We start from the raw sequence: 24,760 nt of genomic DNA on the forward strand, positions 1-24,760 counted from the left end.
TAGTTCCTGCTGCCCGGCGGCGCGCGGCCTGCTGGGTATTGTAGTTCCCTGCTGAGGAGTCCCCAGGCTGGGGCTGGAAAGGCGCGGAGGCAGGCGCGCGGCGGGCAGGCCTGGAGGGGGCGGGTTCACGTGGGCCTCGGAGCCTCCGGCCCTACGAGAGAAGAGGTCACGGCGTGAAGCCGCCGCTGCCGCTGCCGCCGCTACCGCCGCGAGGTCTGAGCGCTGGGCTGCAGCCATGGCCTACTGCCGGCAGGAAGGTAGGGAGGGTGAACGGCCGAGGAGACCGGCCTACGAGGCCCTGCCGGGGTCTGCTGCCTCCGCACGCTTGGGCACCCGGCGACCTCATTGCCGGCGCGGGCAACCCCAGGCTGTCCGGGGTACCCTCCTGGGGACCTTTGGAGCTGGCTGGGCGGCGGGGTTGCCACCCCCGTTTTGCAGATGAGAAAACCGAGACTGGGAGGAACGAGGCTGTTCCAAGGTCACACAGAGGCTCGAACCCGGACCTCAGAGGTGCCGGCTCGTGGGGGAGTTTATAAACTAGACTCGAGCGGGTAAGGGGAGTGCTGGGCACGTTTCTCCTCCGGCTCGCGATTGGGAATTCATTGTCACTCTTACTGTCGCTCTTACCACACACCACGTGTTACCATTTGCACGCGCCTTGTAACTGTCCTGAAAAGTCATGCGGGTTAGGCGTGATAGAGTGGTAGAAGTACCGGCAACAAGAACGTTTTTTAAATATATTTTTATTGATTTCAGAGAGGAAGGGAGAGGGAGAGAAAGAGAAAGAAACGTCAATGATGAGAGAGAATCATTCATTGATCCTCTGCCTCCTGCACGCCCCTAGCAGGGACGGAGCCCGCCACCCAGGCATGTGCCCTTGACCGAATCAAACCCAGGACCCTTCACTCTATCCACTGAATCATAGGGCTAGGACAACAAGAACTTTTTTTTTTTTTTGAGTCCCAACTATATATCAGGCAGTCTTCAAGGAGCTTTATAGGGTTTGTCATTGATCTCGCAGCGACCTTTGTAAGTCAGGCTCAGTTAAGACCCAGAGCGACTTGGCTAAAGCCACGTGATGGGTAAGTTGTGGAGCTGGGGTTTAAGCCCTAGCAGTCTGGTTCCAGAACTGCACCATCCAATCTGGTGCCCAGTGGATTCCAGGGAGCCCTCTTCTGGGAGGACACCCCCCACGCCCCATCCACACACACACACACACACACAGAGAGTTCAAAAGCCTCCAAGCCTATTTCCAAACTTGTAAAATGAGAGTTAAAAGAAATTGGCCTTCATTCATTCAGCAGATATTCATGAAGAACCTTCTCGATCCCAAGTGATGGGGATGGTGGAGAAGCTACAGAAAGAGTGGGAACTCACCCAGAAATTCTTTGGTGAATAAATAGTCCGGCTCCCTCACTTTAATTCGGGGAATCTGGAGCCCAGAGAAGATGACCTACCCAAGGTCATAAATCAAGTGAGGGGAACAGTTAGTCTAAAATGTTAAGCCTTTTCCCTCACCCCACCTTGCTTCTAGATTCCTCCTTTCCTGGGTCGTAAAGCCATGGTAATCATTGATGTTGCTAATGAGAACGATTTATGTTGACTAATGCTTAATTGTGCCGTGGATAAAAGTCCTCTGCCCTTGCCACTCCGTTAAACAGTGGGTCTCTTGTTCTTAATTTTCTTTCTCTGAATCTCTCATTTCATCATTTAACAAGTAATTTTGAGCCTTTGGGGTTTGATGAGGCTGTGCAGATTGAAACCCCTCCTGGACCTTGAATATTTCTTGGAATCACAGGTTATCTGGGAATGAGAGGTAGGTTCCTTCTTCCACCAAAGCATTGATCCTTATCTTTTCTGAGTTCAAAGATCTCTCTTAGTTTAGGGATGAGAATTGAAAGTACTCTTATCTAGTTTTTATCTTATCCATACCCACTGCCCCTAAATCCCCAACTTTTTGTTTTTTTTCTACCCACCAGTTTTTTTTATGCTTCTCCTGGGGCTTAGAAAAATGGTCACAAACTCCTTGCCCTGTAAGGGCTTAAAAGCTAAGAGAATTAATTAGATGGGCTATGTTCGCCATATTCCCAAGATCTAGCACGTGGCCTGGTCTATAAATGGGTGCTCAAGTGTTAATCGAATAAACTCATACACAGACCTGCACTCTGTTCTTATTGAATCGCTTGCCTGTGCAAATTTACTTCACCTCCCAGCCTCAGGTTAAAGGCCTTAACTTGCATTCAAGGCATTCCACAGCATGGTTCAGCCTTGCTCCCTGGCCTTGGGCTGCCCACACTTGCCTGTTCCTTTCTTTGGTTTCCCCCTTTTCTAACACTGAGCCTGACCTCTCCTGTTCAGTCAACAAACATTTACTGAGCCCCTATGGCATGCCATCTACTTCACATTAGTAGTGAGCACAGGTGACGAAATCTGCCTCCATGGCCTGGTGGACACTCCTGGGTTGGATATGCTCAGAGACTCTGATGTAATGATCCAACGCATATCCATGCTGCCCTTCCGGGGAAAGGTGAGACCACCCACCCAATAGTGTTGTCGGAGTGCTTAACGGTGATAATCATTCTGTCTTCCTGCCCCTCTGCTGCATGTCCTAATCCAGAGCTCCGTTTCTCCACTTAACTCTTTCAACAATAATGATTACCCACTATGTTCTGGGCACTGTTCCAGGCTCTGGGGGTACTGCAATGAACGGAAAAGACAAACCCTTGTGCCCAAGGAGCTGACATTTCACTGAGGGAGATGGGTGGTAAATAAATACATAGCACGGTAGGTGAGGAGAAGTGCTGTGGAGAAAAAGCAGGATGACGGAGATGCAGAATGGTCAGGGAAAGTGGCATCCTAGCAGGTGGTATGGAGACATGCGAGGGAGGTGCGACGGGAGGAGAGAACAGCCTGTGCAAAGGCCCCGAGGGATGTGTGTGCTCAGCATATTCAAGTGAATGCAAGAAGGTGCTGCAACGTGGGAGCAAGTAGTGGAAGGTGAGGTCATGTGAGGGATGCAGATCTTTCTAGACATACTGGTACTTAAAGCTAGAACCAACCTCATTTGATGGTGGAAGTGTGAGAGAAGACAGGAGTCAAGAGTAACTGTACAGAGTAAAACTCCACAGAGTTAGTGAGTCTTGGTATCCAACTGCTCAGCCCCACTCTGAAGTCCTGTTTTCAGAATGACCCCTGGGGCCTTGGGTTCCCACCCTTCCCAGGGTCCTGGAGTGCGGATTGATTTTCTCTAGTTGACTGCCTCTCCTTGTGAGCCTTGGGTCTAGCGCAGCCGTGGGCAAACTACGGCCCGCAGGCTGGATCCGGCCCGTTTGAAATGAATAAAACTAAAAAAAAAAAAAAAAAGACTGTACCCTTTTATGTAATGATGTTTACTTTGAATTTATATTAATTCACACAAACACTCCATCCATGCTTTTGTTCCGGCCCTCCGGTCCAGTTTAAGAACCCATTGTGGCCCTCGAGTCAAAAAGTTTGCCCACCCCTGGCTAGCGTCTCCATTCATTGCACCAGAGAGCACTCTCTGTCAGCTTGTCCACGTCTAAAACTATTGACATCTCTCGCCTCTGGTGGCCTCTTCCTGGCCATTTTCTCCTTGTCATTTGAGCGGGATTTCAGTTGAGAGCAGAAACTTGTTTCACTTTCTTTGTTTACCATGGTAGGTAGGCCGAGCTGGTGAGGGGCCTGTTTTTCTGAGTCCCCCAAGGTCAGGAGGTGCCTGACTACCCCACTAGTTGGCATTCTTAGGACTGGTTCTAAGTTGGCGTGCTTAGGATTGGCTCTTTCTTCCACAGTTAGGACTGTCAGGAGTAAGTAAGCATTGTCCTTGCATTCACTTTTAAAGATTCCAGGAAGCGAAGGCCTGGGAATATGTATATTTCTTATCATAAATCACAGTACCACGTCCGTCCATCCAGTATAACCTCTCTAAGAGGGATGTCCAAGAAGATGCTTGCAAGGACTCAGCCTGTGGGAGGGAGCTGAACATTCTCAGCGGGACTGTGCTAGGCCTGGGACTCGCACGCTGGCTGTGTGTCACAGCTACCTGTGAAGCTAGGGAGCAATGTGAACATGCCGGAGTTTGATTTAATTTCCGTTGGGTGCGGCCTGGCCTCTGGACCTCCTTATTGGTCTGGGTCTAGCTGAGGTCTTGGTAAACAAAACTGTCAGAGCTGAGCTGAGAAATGTGCTGTCAGCTTATTCTGCTTAGCATTCAGCATTTTTTGCAGGTTGCTTTCCAGTGTTTTGAAAACGACAGGACCACCAGGGTCGTTAGTTACTTGAATGTGCCCTGGCTGCTTGGCCCAAATCCTTTCCCAGGCCACGTGGGAAAAGCAGTCTTCCCTGGGATAAAATGTGAGGTGTGGAGGCAGAGACCCGCTCTGGGCATGGAAACTTCGGGTCGGCTGAGGTCCAGTCCCTGTGCATGCTGAGGGTCACCTGTTGGTACTGTTACCCGTGCGGAAAGGATGTGAAGCACCCAGGTGCCTTCCCTCTGTCCCCTCACCTGTCCTTTTCACTGGAAGTATCGCTCTGCTTCTTGCTGTCACCCCAAGCCTCTTTCTTAAATGCGGCAGCCCAAGCATGTCCCCACCCCCAAATAAAAGTATGAAATAGTAAGAGAAAATGCCAGCAGCTCTCAGAGAGCCACATTTCTGCAGGCCCGGCCTCTGCTCCCACAGTAGCTAATTCAGTCCAGGCCCCTGACTAAGGCTTGTCCAAGGGCACATTTGGATGGTGCCTGGAGAAGTCTTAAATGCCAGGCACCTCCCATCCCCTTCGATGAGGGTCCCATTACCCCAGACCTCCTGGGTCACAGGGGGTAGTTAGGGCTATGGAATTTGTCTTTCCCTTCAGCAGCTGGGTACCAGTAGCTTAGAAAAAAACTTATTCATGCACTCAGCAAACATTCATTGACTTAATTCTAAGCTTCTTGGCCAGGAATTGGGTCAGTATTTATTGTACAGAACATTTATTCCTACCCAAAGCACACACAGCTCTCAGGATAGAGTCCAAGTGATGCTGAGTACTCGGTGTCAAGCTGTCATTATTATTCTTATGTTTGTGTGTTTGGGGCAGTGGAGGTGTGTGGAAAGGATCTCCTAGTGTGGCCTTTGGAGTCGCAGAACTGGATTCAGATTCCAGCCCTGTGTGAGCAAATCACTTCCCACCTTAAAATGGGGCTCCTGCCCTAGCCTGTATGGCTCCGTGGATAGAGCATCAGCCTACAGACTGAAGGGTCCGGGTACGATTCTGGTCAAAGGCACATGCCCAAGTTGTGGGCTCGATCCCCAGTGGGGGGGGCTTGCAGGAGGCAGCCAATCAATAATGGTTCTCTCTCTCCCTCTCCCTTCCTCTCTGAAATCAATAAAAATATATTGTTCTTTTTTTAAAAAAATGGGGCTCCTGCTGTCTCCTGTGAGGGTAATGACAAGATGGCAGGAGCTAGCTGACATGCAAGACCCAGAGGGGCCAGCCCTCCAGGGACTGCAGGGCCAACTGATGACCATGCAGCATGTGTGGCTCTAGGACAAGGTGCTCCCCACTCGCCGTGGGATAGGAGAGATACCTGCTGTGTAGTTAGCTGATGGCCACAGGTTTTGAGAAAGTGAGGTCAAGTGCCAGCAGCTACAAGGTGTAGAGGAGGGAGTCCAGTAGGTGAGGTCCCTGCCTTGCTGGTTGATTTTGAGTCACCACTCCGGGCTTTGCTTTTTATGCTGTGTAAAATCAGGGTAATAAAACTTAATAGGTTCACTGAAAGGTTAGTTGAAGTGAGCCATGGAATACACCCATCCTGGTTCGTTCAATGCTGGTTCCCTTTTCTGTGCTTCCCATGAGAAGAACCTCATATAAAATGCATTTGGCCCGGCCAGTATGCTCAGCAGTTGAAAGAGGTTGCCGGTTAATTCCTGATTAGGGCACATGCCTGGGTTGTGGGCTCAATCCCCTGTGGGGAGTGTGTAGGGGGCAGCCGATCGATGATGTTTCTCTCTCATCAATGTTTCTATCTCTCTATCCCCCTCCCTTTCTCTCTCTAAAAATCAATAATTTTATTTATTTTTATTGTATTATTATTATTATTATTATTTAATGCATTTGGCTCCTACCAGTTTGCTTTTCTGGAGGCTCAGGGCCCTCTGACAGCCAGGTTCATGGGGCTAGGCACAGTGGTCGGCAAACTCATTAATCAACAGAGCCAAATATCAAGAGTACAATGATTGAAATTTCTTTTGAGAGCCAAATTTTTTAAACTTAAACTATATAGGTAGGTACATTGTTATTAACTTAATTAGGGTACTCCTAAGGCTTAGGAAGAGCCACACTCAAAGGGCCAAAGAGCCGCATGTGGCTCACGAGCCGCATGTGGCTCACGAGCCGCAGTTTGCCGACCACGGGTCTAGGGGTTCTGGCCCTGACTAAGGTGTCTTCCTGTTGCTGGTTTTTGGTCTTTGGAGGGCATCAGTCCTGGCTCTGCTGCCTAACCTGTTATGTTTGGGTTCGGTGAATGTTCTAAAAAACAACAAGCTGCAGATTGTCATAGACGTGTATGTCAAATTAGATGCCTCAACCCAACAGTTTAATATAAGCAGGTGAGCCTCCTTTACTGTAAGTCTGGGTGTGATCGGCTGCCTCTTAGCTGTGCCCTGGGGTAGGCCCTTTAAAAATAGTTTCTCAGCCTGGCAGATGTGGCTCAGTGGTTGAGCATTGACCCATGAATCAGGAGGTCACAGTTCGATTCTGGGTCAGGGCACATGCCCAGGTGGCAGGTTCAGTCCTTAGTAGGGGGTGTACAGGAGCCAACTGATCAATAATGCTCTGTCATCATTGATGTTTTTCTCTCTCCCTCTCCCTTCCTCTGAAATCAATTAAAAATATTTTTTTTCAAAGCGTAGTTTCTCAGATCACTATAATCTTATGGACATGAGTGAGCCCTGTTGGTGTTCAAAGTTAGATGTTGGAGGGCTCATCTCTCAAGTGTGTGTCTTCAAAGCTGGGATGCTCAGTGTGGGGTTCCCTCCCTTCGCTCCTCAAGGAGAAACTCCGGGTTTTGAGTTCTCTCCCTGTTGTGGGTCACTGTGGTGGGGGCGGGGTTTATGGCGAGATTGTGTCCAGGCCTCTCTGCCTCTGCTGCTCACTTAGATGTAGTTTTCTTCTCTTTGCCCAATGTGCAGTTGTCACAAGCCAGCCTAAGTTTTTTAGTGTGGAGGTTTTTTAGTATATTTTTATTGAAAATATATATGTGTGTGTTTTATTATTGATTTCAGAGAGGGAGAGAGAGAGATAGAAACATCAGTGATGAGAGAGAATCATTGATCAGCTGCCTCCTGCATGCCCCCTACTGGGCATCGAGCCTGCAACCCGGCATGTGCCCTTGACTAGAATCAAGCCTTTAGTCCACAGGCCTACACTCTATCTACTGAGCTAAACAGGGTAGGCCAGCCTAGGTTTGTTTTTGTTTTCCAGCCTTGGTTTTTTAAAAAGGAAATTGTTCCACAGGAACCTGTAGACTCAGTATGTCCATGGGGGAAGGAGAGTTCAGACTCTTTCTATATCATCATCTTGAATCCTCTTCTTTTTCTTTGGCTTTTTTTCTGTCCCTCATGCTCCACCCATTCACACCCCACACCCCAGCACAGTGAGAGCAGCTTGTGTATCAGGTGGGGGGTGCCCAGCAGCAGGCACTCCCAGCATCCCTGGGCTAGTAAGCCGTCATCATTCCACAAGTATTATGTGAACACCGACTGCTCGAAGATCCCTGCAAGGTCTGGGAGGAGGGGGAGGCATGACAAGTAGGAGGGGCTCACAGGTTGATGGGAAATAACATGGACAGGCAGCACCATGGAAGGACTGCTCCTTTCTTGACCTGAAGAAAAAAGACTTGTTGCATCACCAGAATGTCAGCCAATTTGGGGACTAAAAGCAGCTGCATTTGGTAGGATTGGGCATCTCATCTCCCACGTGGAGGATGCCTGTGTGGGCAGGGTTTGCTATCACCATCCTCACCCAAGACCTTGGTGGAGTTTTCGTTCCAGCCACAGGTACTCGGTAAAAGCGGCTGCTAAGCCGTGCATCGTGCAGAGTCAGTGACTCAGCCCAGGGAGGGCAAGTCGATGGTCCCCTAACTTTGGGGTTTCACGTGGGACATTCCTCAAACTTGGTGTGCTTGCCTGTTTTCGACGTAGGGCTGATTTCACTGCTCTTGAGTGAAAGGTTTCTTCCTCTGCTCTCCAATTACTAGGGAAGGATCGAATTATATTTGTGACCAAAGAAGACCATGAAACTCCAAGCAATGCAGAGCTGGTGGCTGACGATCCCAATGATCCATACGAGGAGCATGGTGAGTGGCGTGGGGCCTCCCAGGGACCCACGGACATGGACTGAGGGAAAAGTTCATTGTTCAAAAATGGTCTCCCATTGTGCCCTAGCCAAGGCAGGTGTGCATCTCAGCCATGGGCCATCTCTCAGGACAGTGGGTTCATCGCCCTCAGAATTGTAAGGGGCTGTTTTGGGCCCTCATTCTGATGCACTTCCCTGGCCATTAGGCTAGAACCTAAGAGTTTCTCCTTACTGAAGTCTTCTGCCTCTTTTTCTTAGTTTTTGTGTTGGCTTAAGCTGCTGGTTGGATGCTTCCCAGTGACTATGTTTCGGGAGAGGGTGTCAGTGGATTTTAGCAGTTCCAGGTAGGTTAAGGTGACAGGAGTCCCCCTGTTCAAACAAGTTACCACGCTGAATTCTGCCACATCTACAGACTATTAGCAAGCAGGTACCTAATAGCCACACCCTTGTTCTGTGAGGTATTTTCTCCTTGTAGGTTCCCCAACAAGCACCTTGCCGGAAAAGCTCACTTGAGATAGAGGGACAGTGTTCTAGCAGCAGGATTCAGCTAACCAGTTACACACAACTCAGTTAATGGTCACTCGGGCATCACTCCAAAGACTTTGGACTGTTGGGCTCACTAGGACTTACCCAGCCTGTGTAAGGCAGCTGTGTATGTGCAGTATTCATACATAGTCCAGGTTTCATAAACAGTACTCACTCCACCAATCTAAAGCCTTTTCTGACATCCCTGGTGATAACAAACAAGCCTTTAGTGTTGATTGGTGATACATAATGATTGAAAGAGCTGGTAGGAGCTGCCTGGAGAGTATGGGCTCCTGGTTGGGATTTTTCAAATGCTAAGAATAAAGTGTATGTTCTTAGGTAGGACACTGTTTACTACCCTGGCTGCCCCTAGGGATAGAGGAAAGCTCAGTAGGCGTTATCTAGCATCTTAAGGGGACAGTGGGAAGTGCAAACATTATACAAAGTATTAGATTTCTGAGAATCACAGCTATAGGAGTAATCTTAAATCACACTCCAATAAAGAAAATCACACACAAATTCTAGTCCCTTGCTTGTCTTTAGATCCATATTAGTTAAGCACATTTCTTTAATTGATTGAGTCTGTGTGGGGCCTGCAGGACAAATCAGGTTTGGTTTTGTCTGCCTCATAGTCTCTTTATAAAAACAGAATGTGTCTGTCTTTAGATTGTGCATTCCCCCTACTTTCTGCCATTCTTTATCACTACGCTTGTTTTTTTCTCCTACCTGCTTGGACCCTATAGGTATTTGCCTTTGCAAGCCCTTCTTGTGAATAATTGTGTGAGGAGGTATATAAAACAGAGAGCTCTGGGACCCAGGATCTGAGCTCTCAGTTGCAAAATTGCTCATCTTAAAACATGCTGCCTATGCACTTAATTTAACATGCTGAAGCTACCACTGATGTGTTTTTACATTGTGTCCCTGAAGTGCAAATTGGCTTCATAGTGTCCTCTGTGAAGCACTACTGCGTTCTAGCTCACCTTCCTCTGATAAACAGTGGTACAAGGACTCCTGCAGACCTACTTATTACTTCTTTTTTTAAGGACTAGTGATAGTCCTTTTTTAAATTAACTAGAGAGAAAGAGAGGAAAGGAGAGAGCGAGAAAGGAATATCAATTTGTTGTTCCATTTATCTATGCATTCCTTGGTTGCTTGTATGTGCCCTGACCAGGGATCAAACCCAAAACCATGGCATATCGGGACAACACTCTAACCAACTGAGCTACCCAGCCAAGGCCTGAACTATTACTTTTTAAAAATATATATTTTTATTGATTTCAGAGGGGGAGAGAGATAGAAACAGCAATGATGAGAGAAAATCATCAATCGGTTGCCTCCTGCACACCCACACAGGATCGAGCCTGCTACCCCGGCATGTGCCCTGACCGGGAATTGAACCCTGACCTTCTGGTTTATAGGTTGATGCTCAACCACTGGGCCACACCAGCAGGGCTGAACTATTACTTTCAATGTTAGCATTATGATATATTTCTTTTTGCAAACTGCTTGTGCAGGTGTGTTAGCATTGTTGAGCATCCAGGGGGCAGCATTTGTATATGCTTCCAGCGCTGACAAGGCCTGCGAAATTGGGAGCGGTGGTGAGATGTGGAGCAAAGAGCATGGGCTCTGGGAATCCTAAGGGCCCTCGCTGTAGTCCTGACTTAGACCCCACTGAACCCCAGAAACCTCATGTGTAAACTAGAATTAGAAACACCCACTGCAGCAGGTTGACAGAAGTATTATGCGATTTACCACATATAACTTAATGCACAAAAATGTGCATCGCAGCTGTTGTTGGTGCCAGTGGTGAACTGCCTGCCAGTCTCATTACCATCCCTACTGTTAGCCTGTTTACTAGTGAGGAGCCGCAACAGCAGATTTGTTGATCACTGAAGCTCCTAAGGTAGAATTAAGAGACAGGGTTCAGCCTGGGCCTAGGACTTCGGGCACTAGCTCAGAGCACCAGACCTGGGTATTTCCCTGGAGTGAAAAATCATGTGTTATTTCACTGGGCACTTAGAGTCTTTTTGTTTTGTTTTGTCTTGTTTTAATATATCTTTATTGATTTCAGAGAAGGGGAGACACATAGATATATCAATAATGAAAGTGAATCATCCATCAGCTGCCTCCTGCACACCTCCTACTGGGGATTGAGTCCACAACCCGGGCATGTGCCCTCACCGGGAATCAAACCGTGACCTTCTGGTTCATAGGTCAACACTCAACCACTGAGCCACACCAGCTGAGCAAGAGTCTTTCTTAAAGAGTGCTTACAGTCTCTGTAGTCAACTTACGTAAGAGAATTCTGTATGAATCATATTTCTGTCCATGTCTGTCACAAAGCTGAAGCTAAGCCATCATCTTGAAAGCATTTTGGAAAACTGGGAAATACTATTTAGATGTGGACAAAGTTCAAAGATAAGAAAAAATGTAAAGTTAAAAAGTTAAGGGAAATGAAAATCCGTCTGAAACTTCAAACTCTCCCCAACAGTGCAACAATTTGGTTAATGTAGTTAGTCTCCCTCTAAGTTTCTCATTTTTGTAAGAATGGAACCACACCACTTTGGTATGCCACTAGCCTTTTTCTTGTAAAACATGTCTTGGACATCTTCCCAGTCAGCACAGAACGATCAAACTTCTGGTTTTTACCATTTTACCAGTCCTCACACTGTGTGTGACTTCTGAGAGCAGCCACAGAGCCAGAGGGCTTGAGGAGCAGCACCCATGGGCGGGGAGCAGAGATGGGAAGGAGGAGGTCAGTGCCTCAGCTTGTTAAAGTGTTTGGGCTTTCCAACGGTTCTCATTAACCATCCAAGTGATGGCTTCTCCTTTGGACTGAATGGATTCCAGCAGGTAGCTCTTCGAGCACAGCCACAGTATGGGGCGTGGCTTAGAATATAGTTAGTGTTGCACGTGGAGAAAGTAGCCGATGGTGGCTTTTCTCCACCTGAGCCAGGATTGCTGGATGTGCTCCAGGCATTTGAACCCGATATAAGAGGTAGGTCCACAGGCAAGTGCCTGCCAGGCAACAGTTCATGCTGTTCACCTCTTAAGTGGCCTGGGAGGACAGGACTTGGTTTGGCTTGTTCTGAAACCTTCAAGAGCATCTCTCACATTTTCCTTACCCACCTTCCTGTTCCAGGATTGATCCTGCCCAATGGAGACATTAACTGGAACTGCCCGTGCCTGGGGGGAATGGCTAGTGGCCCCTGTGGGGAACAATTCAAGTCAGCCTTTTCCTGCTTCCACTATAGCACGGAGGATCTCAAGGGATCAGACTGTGTAGACCAGTTCCGGGCCATGCAGGAATGCATGCAGAAGTACCCAGACCTCTATCCCCAAGATGAGGAGGAGGAGGAAGAGGAAGAGAAGAAGCCAGCAGAACGTTTAGAAAAGGCAGCTCCCGCTGAGGCCACTGCAACCAAAGAAGAGAAGGGGTCAAGCTAATGAAGGCCGTGCTGCAGCACGGGCTCCAGGCCTGCCACTCAGTGATATGAACCTTTTGCAAATGCCTTTCGGTCACTCTCCAAGAAAGTCTTTCCCTCTATTGTTCTGTGCACTGTAATGTACAAAATAACTTATTTTGATGATCAGGGGGTTTGGCCCCTTGACATATACACTGAAAAACATGGGGTTATATGTTTGTATCTCACATAACTCCTCTACCAGTGACTGTGGCTACTGTTTTCGAATTCTCCTCTGAGATTACCTCTAAGTTTGCCACTTTGATATAATGTGCTGAATACTCTCAGCAACTAAAAATCATTATCTAGGAGTGTCTCTTGTGAGTGACCTGATTTATTCTGATTCATTATCTCCCTTTTAGTAGATTTTATACCCATTTGGGAAATGAAATAGAAACAAAAACATCTTCCTTTTAAAATGCTGGAATGGGGCCATTCCTAATACAAGAGGCCAGATAATCAGATACTTATTTCTCAAAAAACATCTTGACCTTGAGTATATTAGGTACTAGGCTTCGTTTCTGATACATTTTGGTTTCCATTTTTATATTGAGCCCTAGGTTTTCTTTCTAGAGAGTGGAGCTTTGGACCCTCTGACTCAGACATTTTCTAAAAAGAAGCAGCTGGTTTTGCTGTTCTTATTATTCCAGAAGCCCTGGTTGGGGCTTGTGTTCACACTGGCTCTGGCTCAGCCTGTTCAGATGCAATATTCTTGAGAGGTGGGGACCTACTTGTTACCAAAGTAGCAACCAAGAAGGAAACACGAATTAAAAGGAGAGCAAGGTTTTACCAGATTTTGAATGTGTCCTTTCTTTTTACTGATTAAAAATGTTTTTGATGTAGGGAAATATAAATTATGAAAAGTTCAATTGAAACTGCTCTTTGACCCAGTTTTCTATGTTGAGTTCATATCAAGCAGTTTTTGTCTCTGAACAGATGCCTTCCTAATCCATGAGGTGGGGCAGGCTCTTCCCATTTGAAGATAAGGAACTAAAGCCCTCGTAGGCTAAGTAACTTGCCCAAGGTGTGACTGCCAGGCAGTCTTCAGGCTGTGATGCAGTAATGCCTCATTTGTCCCAAGTGTATTGGTTCTCTATTGCTATGTTAAAAAATTACCTTAAAACATAGCAGCTTGAAACAAACATTTCTTATCTCACAGTTTCCGTTGGTCGGGATGATGGGTTTGGCTTCCTCTGGCTCAGCCTCTCACCCTGAGATCAAGGTGTTGGCCAGGGTTGCAGTCATCTCAGGGCTTGACGGGCTTTCAAAACGACTCGGCTGGTTTGAGGCAGGAATTCAGTTCCTTGTGGCTTGTTGGATTGAGGCCTCAGTTCCTCACTGGCTATTGGTCAGAGTCCTCCCTCAGTTCCTTGGCCCGTGGGCCTCCTTAAGTCAGCTCAGCGTGGCAGGTGGCTTCCATCAGAGAGCAAGATGGAAGCCAGAGCCTTTCGTAAATTAATCTCAAGTGACATTCCCTCGCTTTATCATCGTCTGTTAGAAGCGAATTACAGCCCACACTCAAAGAAGGGACACAGGGCATGAGAACCAGGAGGCTGCCTACACACCAGAAAACAAGGTAACAGCACATTAAAGCTGGAAGCACAGATGTGAGGAATTGTGGGTCTGAGGTGTTAGGGAGGTAGAGAACTGTGCTGTCTATAGTCGGAACTTGTTAAAAATCAAGAACATGGAGCTATGACAGCCCTGTGAAAGGACCCTTGTGACTTAACCTCATAAAGGGCCTTGCACATATGTTGATCACCACCCAGATGTTACTGATTTGGGGACATGTCATGGATCCCATTCATTCGATGCATTCAGGAAACCTCTCCAGTTCCAAGTCCTAGGGACATGGGAAAATGAGTCACATGGTGCCTGCCTTCCTGCATGAAGTCAGCATTTACCAGAAAGAAGGAATGGATGGGTAGTGTGTGATGGCACTGGATTCTCAGGGTAAATTGTTTTCTGCTAGCAAATGGTCATTTACAACAGACTCTCAAGCTGATTTTGCCTAGTCCACTTGGTTAGACTAAAGATTCCATTTTCCCCATTTTTCAGTAGAAAAACAACTTGCCGATAAGTGTTGCCCCCTGCATAAGCAATGGAGAGTAGATGGAGATTATGCTTTAGTATCAGGGGTTTGAATAATTCTTTTTTTTTTATTTGAAAATATTTTTAATTGCAAATGACATACATTATTGTATTAGTTTCAAGTGTTCGGCATAGTGATTAGACATTTATATAACTTAGAATGATCACCCCAATAAGTCTCGTACCCATCTGACACCATAGTTATTACAAGGTTATTCCCAAGTTGTTATAGGAAAAACAAGGCACAGAGGAACATGTGAAATGACACAATGGAATGCAATCAACAAATTCCAAAACAAAACTAAAGAACAAAGGATGTGATTTTCTTCACAAATAAATTGCAAGAAAAAACTTTTCTTCAAGATGGCAGAATAGGTAACTCTAGTTATAATATTCCCTCTGCCTGTGACTGTTCATTTATTTTGTTTTTTAGATTCCACACATAAGTGAAATTATGTGGTACTTGTCTTTTTCTTGATTGACTTATGTCACTTAGCCTAATACCTTCTAGGTCCATCATGTTATCACAAATGGCAAGATTTCATTATTTTTTATAGCTGAGCAATACTCCATTGTATACATGTACCATTTTTTTGTTGTTAATCCTCACCTGAGGATATTTTTTCCATTGATTTTTTTTAAAATATATTTTTATTGATTTCAGAGAGGGAAAGATAGAAACGTTAATGATGAGAGAGAATAATTGATTGGCTGCCTCCTGCACGCCCCACACTGGGGATCGAGCTTGCAACCTGGGCATATGGCCTTACCGGGAATTGAACCATGATTTCCTGGTCCATAGGTTGACACTCAACCACTGAGCCACACCAGTCGGCCTCTGTTGATTTTTAGACAGAATGGCAGGAAGAAAGAAACATCAATTGATTGCCTCCTGCACACTCCCCAACTAGGGCCGGAGATCGAGCCTGCAAGCAAGGTATGTGCCCTTGACTGGAATCAAACCCAGGACCATTTAGTCTAAGGCTTCAACCACTGAGCAAAACCAGCTAGTGCTGTACCATCTTTTCTTTATCCACTTGTGTATCAATGGAAACTAATCTTTTGATTAGAGTGTTTAAACCATTTACATTTAAAGGAATTTTCATTTTTAAAAAAATATATTTTATTGATTTTTTACAGAGAGGAAGGGAGAGAGAGAGAGAGTTAGAAACATCGATCAGCCGCCTCCTGCACAGCCGCCTCCTGCACATCTCCTACTGGGGATGTGCCCGCAACCCAGGTACATGCCCTTGACCGGAATCGAACCTAGGACCTTTCAGTCCGCAGGCCGATGCTCTATCCACTGAGCCAAACCGGTTTCAGCAAAAGGAATTATTGATAGGTATGCAAGCCGGGTGGGGAGAAGGTCAACAAACTTTCGATTCCGAGCAAGTGGGTCTGAGTGAATGTGCACCGGCCCCTTAAGGAGAACCTGGATTCCAGTGAGCAGCCCTCTCGCTCAGCCAGGATCCCTGCCGGTTTTTACAGCCAGGAGTTACGGGGATTTCTCTTCCTGGCACTGGCACCCCTCACTCCTGCACCCTGCAGCCCTGATATCCCCCCACCAGCAGGGTTTCCTCCCCCCACCCCATTTCTTTTTTTTAAATTGTATTGATTTCAGAGAGGAAGGAAGGGGGGGAGAGAGAGAGAAATATCAATGATGAGAGAGAATCATTGATTGGCTGCTTCCTGCATGCCCCTACTGGGGAGCAAGCCCACAATCAGGGCATGTGCCCTTGACCGGAATTGAACTTGGGACCCTTCAGTCCGCAGGCTGACACTCTATCCACTGAGCCAATCCAGCTAGGGTCTCCTCCCCGCCAACACACACACACATTTCTTAACTGCCACACTGATGGTGGGGCCTGCCCCTTCCGCATCTCCAACCCTCTTATCAGAATCAATGTGGCCTCTGAATATCCTTAATACATAGGACTTCTGTTTAGCTAGTCTTCAGGCTGTTCTGGAGGGTTTGTTCTGTAGTTTACTTGTAATTTTGAGGTAGTACTGGGAGAAGATGAGCATAGCATTAACCTACTCTGCTGTCTTGAAAGTTTTTCCTTGCAATTTATTCATGAAAAAAAATCAGATCCTTTGTCCTTTAGTTTTGTTTTGGAATTTGCTGATTGCATCCCATTGTGTCATTTCACATGTTCCTTGGTCCCTTGTACTTCCTATAAACTGGTAGCTATGGGGAGCTTTTAAAACTGCACATGTGTCCGGACCCCACCCTAAAAATGTATTCAGTAGGACTAGTGTGGGTGCTGGGAATCTCTAACTTTCCTAAGATGCCTAGATGAGTCTGGATCTGTTTGCATCATTCCATGCACCAAAGGGAGGCGGGTTCAATTCCCAGTCAGGGCACATACCCAGGTTGTGGGTTTGATTCCCAGCAGGGGGCATGCAGGAGGCAGCCGATGGATAGTGCGCTCTCACATCAATGTTTCTCTCTCTCTAAAAAACAAACTATTCTTTAAAATAAATAAACAAATAGAACACTTAGAAATATGAACAGATCATTGAAAAAAAAAAAAACTCAAAAGTTTGAGATCAGGTTTAAACATCACCATTGGCCAATGATTTAATCAATTATGCCTGCATACTGGGACCTCCATAAAATCCCCAAACAATGGAGTTTGGGAGCTTCTGAATTGGTGCCAGGAGGGTGGCTCTACCAGCTCCATGGGGACAAAGCATCTGGGACTCTTGCCCTATGCACCTCTTCATCTGGCTGTTCATTTGTATCATTTATAATGAAAACATATGCTTTATAATTTATATATATATATATATATAAGCCTAAGTGACCGAACGACCGATCGCTGTGATGTGCACTGACCACCAGGGGACAGAAGCTCAACACAAAGGATCAGCTCCCTCCTGTCTGGATTGGGCCTGTGGGGACCAGGCCAAAACTGGCTATCCAACATCCCCCGAGGGGTCCCAGATTGCAAGAGGGCGCAGGCCAGGCTGAGGGACCCCACCGGTGCACAAATCCATGCACTGGGCCTCTAATAAATTAAAAAGAGTAGTTTGTTTTTTAAGTTTAAGTAGTTTGCAATTAAAATTAATTTGAAGATAGTACTTTACCAGAATGCAGCATAGTCTATATACAGAGATTTTTTTTTAAAGAACAATTATTAGATGTTGAAAATATATTGGGCAATTTCAAAATAAGTTTAATACAGACCTGAAAGAAATTAGAAAAGAAATAATGGAGGAAATATACAATTAAAGAAAGACTTTGTCCTCAGGTAGAAGTTGCACACAGTAGAGAAGCTACAGAAAAATCAAAGATAATGGGAAAAAATCTTATATAACTATCTACCAGGGAAAGAGACAACTTTTCTAAAATGAATGTGTCTCATTTTGTCACAGTAAAAATGACAGTGGATCACTCATCAGCAAAACAGATGACAGGAAATAAATTGAGTAATAACTTCAAAATGCAGAGGTATCATAGTATGTGGTAGTTCCCAATAGAACCTATATATACAATTAAACTTCTAGGGAGAGAAAGCACAGGAATATTTGCAAATAAACAAATAATATGAAATCTTACTACTTATAGATCCTGTTAGAAATTTAAAAAGAAATTTTAAAGGACATTTTTTCAAGAAGAAAAGTTCATTTAGTCAGGAGCAGCTTCTTAGCTTCTGTGTAAGTCTATAAAACTTGGCTCTAGTTTAGAGTCCACTCTTGAATGATCAAATCACCACCAACTGTGCAGTCTGTCCTACGGTCCTTGCAGTTCATGTCATCCTATGGGACTCGGTGTGTGGGGATCTGACAATGTGCTGATCGGGCCTGAATCCATTTGGGCTTGTTGCATCCTCACAGGCTGACTCGGGGGAAATGTGGCAAGCCAATCTTGCAGCCACAAAAGGATCCCTATGTCCCTTTGGGCCACAATGCCACTGCTTAGGGATCGCTTGACAGTGGGTAATGGAGAATGACAAGGTTATCCTATATAATAAAAAGCTAACATACTAATTAGACTGAACAGCCAAATGACCTTCCGGATGAAGCCGGGGCTGCAAGGGCCGGCCGAGGCAGTGGGGCTGCGAGGGCCAAGCCCCTTGCATGAATTTCGTGCATTGGGCCTCTAATTGTGAGTATAATCATGTGGTGATGAAATTTGTAACTGTGGTTCTAGGCACTAGGGGCTTGCGTGCAGGTGACAGCCAGTGGACCTGGGGCAGCTGTAGGGGGTGGGGCATGGGGGCGTTCGATCCAGGCATGTGCTGTATTTCTTGGCAGATGCTTTATTAATAGAAATTTTTAAAGTTTGCATTTAGGTGACAGGGTGAATAATTACCTTTACTATCTGGCCCTGGCGCTATATCCACTCTCCTATCGTAATAAAGTCTGGGTGAACTTGTTCATCTTTATATGCCCCAGATCATCATGTTGGTTCATGACACCTTGCTGATGGGATCTGCTGAGCAGGCATTGGGAAACACTCTAGATGCCTTATTAAGACAATAAGTGTGGCAGATGGTGGGAAATCAATCCTGCAAAAGTTCAGGGGCATTGTCAAAATGATTGGAGCATCGAGTCCAAAATTCTGGAGCACGTGGGATATCCATTTGAAAGTGAGAGGTAAGTAGCTGCATTTTGTACTATCTGCAGCAAAGAAAAAGACATAGTCTTGGTGGGCCTCTAGGGGTTTTAGCAGCAGCATATTTCACTTGGGGACATGCAGTGCTGACCTAGTTTCTGGGTAATCCAGTTTGGAATGGGACTCAGAGCAGGAAAGCTCTGCAATAGGAGCAAGTTGCGCCAGCAACCCGGATTGTACTAGAGGTGTTTGTGGCAGACAGACTGCTGTAGCATTCCTCTGGCAAGTCATACAGCAGAATCACAGTGCTGACCACAAGGAGTGAGCCTTTCTTTGCTGTCCCCTATTCTGCATGCTAAGTCACTCCTGCTTCCTGTGAACGCTGGGAGTGACTAAATATCTGATCCTGGGACAGCAAGTGGCCTGAACTTCTTATCATGAATTGGATATAATGGGACCCACTGAACCACAAAATTGCATGTGAAAGAAACAGAAGTTGATTTGGCATTTGGGCCCGTGCCATTTTGCAAGACACGACAAGCACACTTCATCGGCTGGGAGCTCAGACAACCATGGTCCTTTGCTTTCCCTCTCTCCCTCAGTTCATACCTACGTCTCGTGGGGAGTTCCCTATGATCAGCTAGCAGTAAAGGCAAAAGTCCAGGGCCTGGTTTATACGTAGATTTTCATGGTTGGCCAGCACCAGCAGGAAGTGGTCAGTTTTAGTGCTGCAGTGTCACGCAGGTGGCCTCTGACATAGAGTGGTGTCTTTGCTGATCAAGGCCTTGGAAAAAAACAGACCAGTTGGTGACTAGGAGGCCTTGGGGGAGGAATGAGGGTCAACCTCACAGAGTAGGCAGACTATGATGATTTATTACCACACAATTGCCCAGCTTCAGAGATAATGCTTCATAATCAGCAGACACGATGACCTGTCCAGTGAATGTCACTCAGCTTCTTCCATATTCATTGTGACCGTGCATAAAGTGGCCATGGCAGCAGGGACGGAGGCTTTGTATGGAGTGAACTTCATGACAGTCCACTCACCAGGCCTGGTCTGACTACCACCATTTCCATGTGCCCTGCCTTCCAACCACAGAAGTTGATGTTGAATTTTGATATAGAAATATTCCATGCTGACAGGTTCAATACATTGACCTCTCCTATCATGGGGAAGGTGATGCTTTAGTCCCTGGGGTAGATATATTCTGAGGATGGATTTGATCTCCCTGACCACAGCTTTTCTGCCCGCACAATCATTTGTGAACTTCCAAAACCCTGTGGGCTTGGGATGTTGCCACACACACACAATATTGTATATTCAGTATATGGAGCTGCTTACCTCAGAGCCGGAGTGTACCGATCTGGGAACCAAAGGTGAAAGGTGGGCCCCTCTTATAATTACACTTTATAGACCACTTGAAGAATTTTTCTTTCCTGTTACCGAAACGTTGGGCTTGGTGGGCGTGGAGGTCTCAGTGCCTCTGTGTTGGCTTTAGAATCAGGCTACAGAGAAGGGCAGGACCAGCTCCTTCACCCGTATAAGAGGTATATCTGGCTGAAGTAGGAAATATCTCTTTTTCAGAAAATAACACACAGTTCATTTCCATGATAGACTCGTGATTGGTTCACATGGTTATCTATTCATCAGTCAATGTAGATGAGCTAAGCTTCCTGACCCTGACCTCTTTACCTGTCCTCTTGAATTCAGTGGTGGAGTCAGCTCTACAGAATTGTAAGGAGTGAGGAGGATGGGGAGGATGGTTTTTCATTGAGGAATTGAGATACCTTTCATTTACTGTACTCTCTGACTCTTTAAATTTCTATAAAATGGTATTGCCTACGGTTCCTCTTCTAAGCATCTATTTCTAGGCCATGCCTATCTACATGAGGGTCACACTTTCTGGGATGTCCAAACACCACACTCTGCTCTCCCACATATGTCTCTGATCCTTATAGGCCATCACTCAAAATTCCTTTTTTTTTTTAAATTTTTTTAAAAATATATTTTATTGATATTTTACAGAGAGGAAGGGAGAGAGATAGAGAGTCAGAAACATCGACGAGAGAGAAACATCGACCAGCCGCCTCCTGCACATCCCCCACCGGGGATGCGCCCGCAACCCAGGCACATGCCCTTGACCGGAATCGAACCCGGGACCCTTCAGTCCGCAGGCCGACGCTCTATCCACTGAGCCAAACCGGTTTCGGCCATCACTCAAAATTCCTATAGCACCCTTTAAATACTGCATCTCGCCTGGCCAGTGTGGCTCAGTTGGTTGAAGCATCGTCCCATGCACCAAAAGGTTGTGGGTTCAATTCCTGGTCAGGGCACATACCCAGGTGCAGATTAGATCCATGGTCAGGATACCTATGGGATACCTATGGGAGGGCAACTGATTGATGTTTCTCTCTTACATCGATGTCTTTCTCTCTTTCTCTCTCCCTCTTCCTCTCTCTAAAATAATAAAGAAAGATTGCATCTGTACTTCATGGCATTCACCATATTTATCTTTTACACTTACTTGTGTGAATATCTTAATGTCTGGCTCTCCAAATAGGCTATAAGCATTACAAAAGCATTACTGCATGTATTTTGTCCACAAATTTATCCTGGTTCCACAGGTACATGCATATGTTCAAACTCATCTAATTGGGTGCATTAAATATGTGCAGTTTTTTGTATGTCAATTACACCTCAATAAAGCTGTAAAAAAATAAAAATGAAAAAAAAATATCCTTGAAAGCCTTACTCAGCAGGTGGCATATTAAGGACTTAAGACTATTGGATAAGTACATACATAAATGGGGGAAAAATGAAAGGCTGAAAGACTGAAAATGATTTTATCTATATATATAAAAGCCCAAGCGACCGTTATGACCAAATGACTGAATGACGGTACGGTAGCAATGATGCACACTGACCCAGACCTTGCTACTGGGGCCCTGACAGCCCTGAATCTGGTTCACACCTACATCCCAGACCCAGCAGGAGGGATCCCACCCATGCACGAATTCATGCACCAGGCCTCTAGTTTAGAATAAGTAGGGAAGAAATATAGGGAAATAGGTGAGTTATCAGTTTCTGCAAACTACCAGAGCACAGATTAAGGCATGTAGCTCAGAGAAATAACCCAAAGTAGGGTTGCTTGGCTCAGAGCTTCTAGACACAGACAGGCTGGCGATAATTAAGAGCAGCTATTGGATTCTCAGAGGGAAGAAAGAGAAAATTCCTTCCTTGCCTTTCTGACTTAATGAAACAACTAGTCCAAGGTCATGCTGTAAATGGATAAGATTAATATGTGGGATGATGAGAAATGATGTTCATGCCTTTGAGAGCTAGGAATTTTAGAAAAATTTGGAGCCTTGGTTGGTGTGGCTCAGTTGGTTGGGTGTCACGGAAAGGTTGCTGATTTGATTCCTGATCAGGGCACATGCCCAGGTTGTGAGCTCGGTCCCCAGTAGGAAACAGGTGATTGATGTTCTACTCTTACATTAATGTTTCTCTTTCTCCCTCTTCCTTCCTCTCTCTCTAAAAGTCAATAAAAAATATTTTTTAAAGCCTGTCCAACATAGCTCAATGGTCGAGCATCGATCTATGAACCAGGAGGTCAGGGTTTGATTCCCAGTCAGGACACATGCTCAAATTATGAGCTTGATCCCCAGTGGGGGGCATGCAGGAGACAGCCGATCAATGATTCTCTCTCATCATTGATATTTCTATCTCTCTCCCTCACCCTTCCTCTCTGAAATCAATAAAAATATTTTTTTAAATACATTTTTTTTGAAATATTAACCCTTGGTCAAATTATATGTCCTACAGATATCTTTTCCTAGCTTGCAACTTGTTTTTCACTGTTTATGAAATATTTTACCAACTTTTAAACTTTACATTATATAAAATTTGAAATATAAAGAAAGCAGAAAATAGTATAATACCAGAAAGAAATAGAATGCTATCTCTGCACTGTTGAACATCTTTTCATGTGCTTTTTTGCCATCTGCTTATCTTCTTCAGTGAAATGTCTATTCATCTCTTTTGCCCATTTCCTAATTGGGTTGGTTGCCACATCTTTAAATTAATATTTTTTTAACTTAAAAAAAATCAGTCCAAAAAAAAAATCAGTCCAGTGACTTAAGAAGTCATTAAGTAGGATTTTCAAATCCTTCTAGGTAAAATATATATAGCATTTGAACATGATTACATAATGTACTGAGCAGAAGAGTTCTCATATTCCTTCTGTACTCAGTGTGCTACTAATACTGTATGACATCAAAAAGTTTCAAATACCTTTACTTAGAATCTTAAGTAGGCTGTATGCATATATATTACATAACTACCATAATGTTTCTAAGCTTTTTTATTTAAAACAAGGTGATTTGTATAAATGTTTCAGGATGATTTTATGGAAAATTAGTTCAAAAATTTCCTATTTGTATAAGACAGTATAGATTCCAATTCATATGCATCAATACATTGATAATCTTATTTCTCTGAAGTTATTTACAAAGTTTATAGCTTTATTAAAGATTTATTGAGAACCTCATAAACCATTGCTAAGATCTATAGATAAAATCTAGGATGCAATAGAAATATTTCTCAGGTGTATGCAAATTTTCCTCTTATCTTTTTGTCTACTTTAACTTCTGAATTTGCTTTTTTAATTTAACCTAGAAATTCTTACTTAAAACTATTTTCTGTTTGTTTTCTGCACTTTAAGAAGGGAGAGAAATAGCATATACTAACTATAGTTGTGATCCGAAATAAATTTGGGCTTAATATGGTTAGAGAAGAAAGGTTTTATGTATCCGTGTCTCTTTAGATCCTATTTAGGCTTATTAGTCCATATTCTACATTCTTGCACAAGGGAAATTACTAGAGAAGAGAGTTAATTATTTGTAGTAGGAAAAAGATGCTATAACTTGTGAAAATATACTGTATTTTTAAATTAGAATCTGTAGGAAAGATCATTTCAAATGTAAATATGATGGAATTAGCGTCACAGCTGTTAAAAATGCTTTAAGGCCCTAGCTGGTTTTGCTCAGTGGTTAGAGCATTGGCCTACGGACTGAAGGGGCCCAAATTCAAATCCAGTCAAGGGCACATGCCTGGGTTGCGGGCTCGATCCCCAGTAGGGGGTGTGCAGGAGGCAGCCAATCCATGATTCTCTCACATCATTGATGTTTCTGTCTCTCTCTCCCTCTCCCTTCCTCTCTGAAATCAATAAAAACATATAAAAAAAATCCCTTCTGAAAATTATCATCTAAAATTTTTTGGGAAACTACAATGAAACAGTGAATGATTGATCTATTCAGATTGTGCATTGAAGCCGTATTTATTTAGAGTTTCTCTGCTCATTGCTTTGAGCTTGCCCGTATGCATAGTGGCCTCTGGGTGGTGGAGGATTCAGTCAGACAATTGGGATTCTATTCCATGGTCATAGGGGAGCCCATTGCTATTTCTGAGCCCATGGCATCATTCCATAGTAGGGGATTTGAAGGATGATAAGCATCGAGTTATTAGGAAAGAGAGATAGACTTGGTTTTATTTTATTTTATTTCAAAGTCATAGTAGTCTAATGAGAAGGACAAAGAAGGGGGAGGCATTATGGAGGTATATGAAACTTACTTTTCTGAAATTTACCTATTTTATAGCAATATTTTTAAAGAATCTGGCTTATGTAAAAGAAATTGTAGGAAAAAAGAAGTGAGGAAGATATGGAGTAATAGTGGAATTTTTTTTCTATTTAGAAAAAGAAACAGA

At 44.8% G+C, this 24,760-nt stretch overlaps 1 protein-coding gene across 1 annotated transcript; it reads left to right on the forward strand.

The window, feature by feature from the left end:
* The first annotated feature begins 54 nt into the window (after window positions 1–54).
* CHCHD4 (coiled-coil-helix-coiled-coil-helix domain containing 4) lies at window positions 55–13,138 on the forward strand. Its single transcript, XM_059663738.1, has 3 exons — window positions 55–257; window positions 8,258–8,356; window positions 12,023–13,138. The coding sequence occupies exons 1-3, from the start codon at window positions 236–238 to the stop codon at window positions 12,325–12,327; spliced, it is 426 nt and encodes a 141-aa protein (XP_059519721.1). The 5' UTR covers window positions 55–235; the 3' UTR covers window positions 12,328–13,138.
* The last annotated feature ends 11,622 nt before the right edge of the window (window positions 13,139–24,760 follow it).

The sequence above is a fragment of the Myotis daubentonii genome, chromosome 14 (genome assembly GCF_963259705.1).
Source record: "Myotis daubentonii chromosome 14, mMyoDau2.1, whole genome shotgun sequence".
NCBI lineage: Eukaryota > Metazoa > Chordata > Mammalia > Chiroptera > Vespertilionidae > Myotis > Myotis daubentonii.

Bases quoted from the DNA above. Each gene is read 5' to 3' on its own strand.
- CHCHD4 (XM_059663738.1), top strand. From the start codon at position 236: ATGGCCTACTGCCGGCAGGAAG. The intron at 258-8,257 runs GTAGGGAGGGTG...TCCAATTACTAG, and splicing joins GGCCTACTGCCGGCAGGAAG to GGAAGGATCGAATTATATTT. The intron at 8,357-12,022 runs GTGAGTGGCGTG...TTCCTGTTCCAG, and splicing joins TGATCCATACGAGGAGCATG to GATTGATCCTGCCCAATGGA.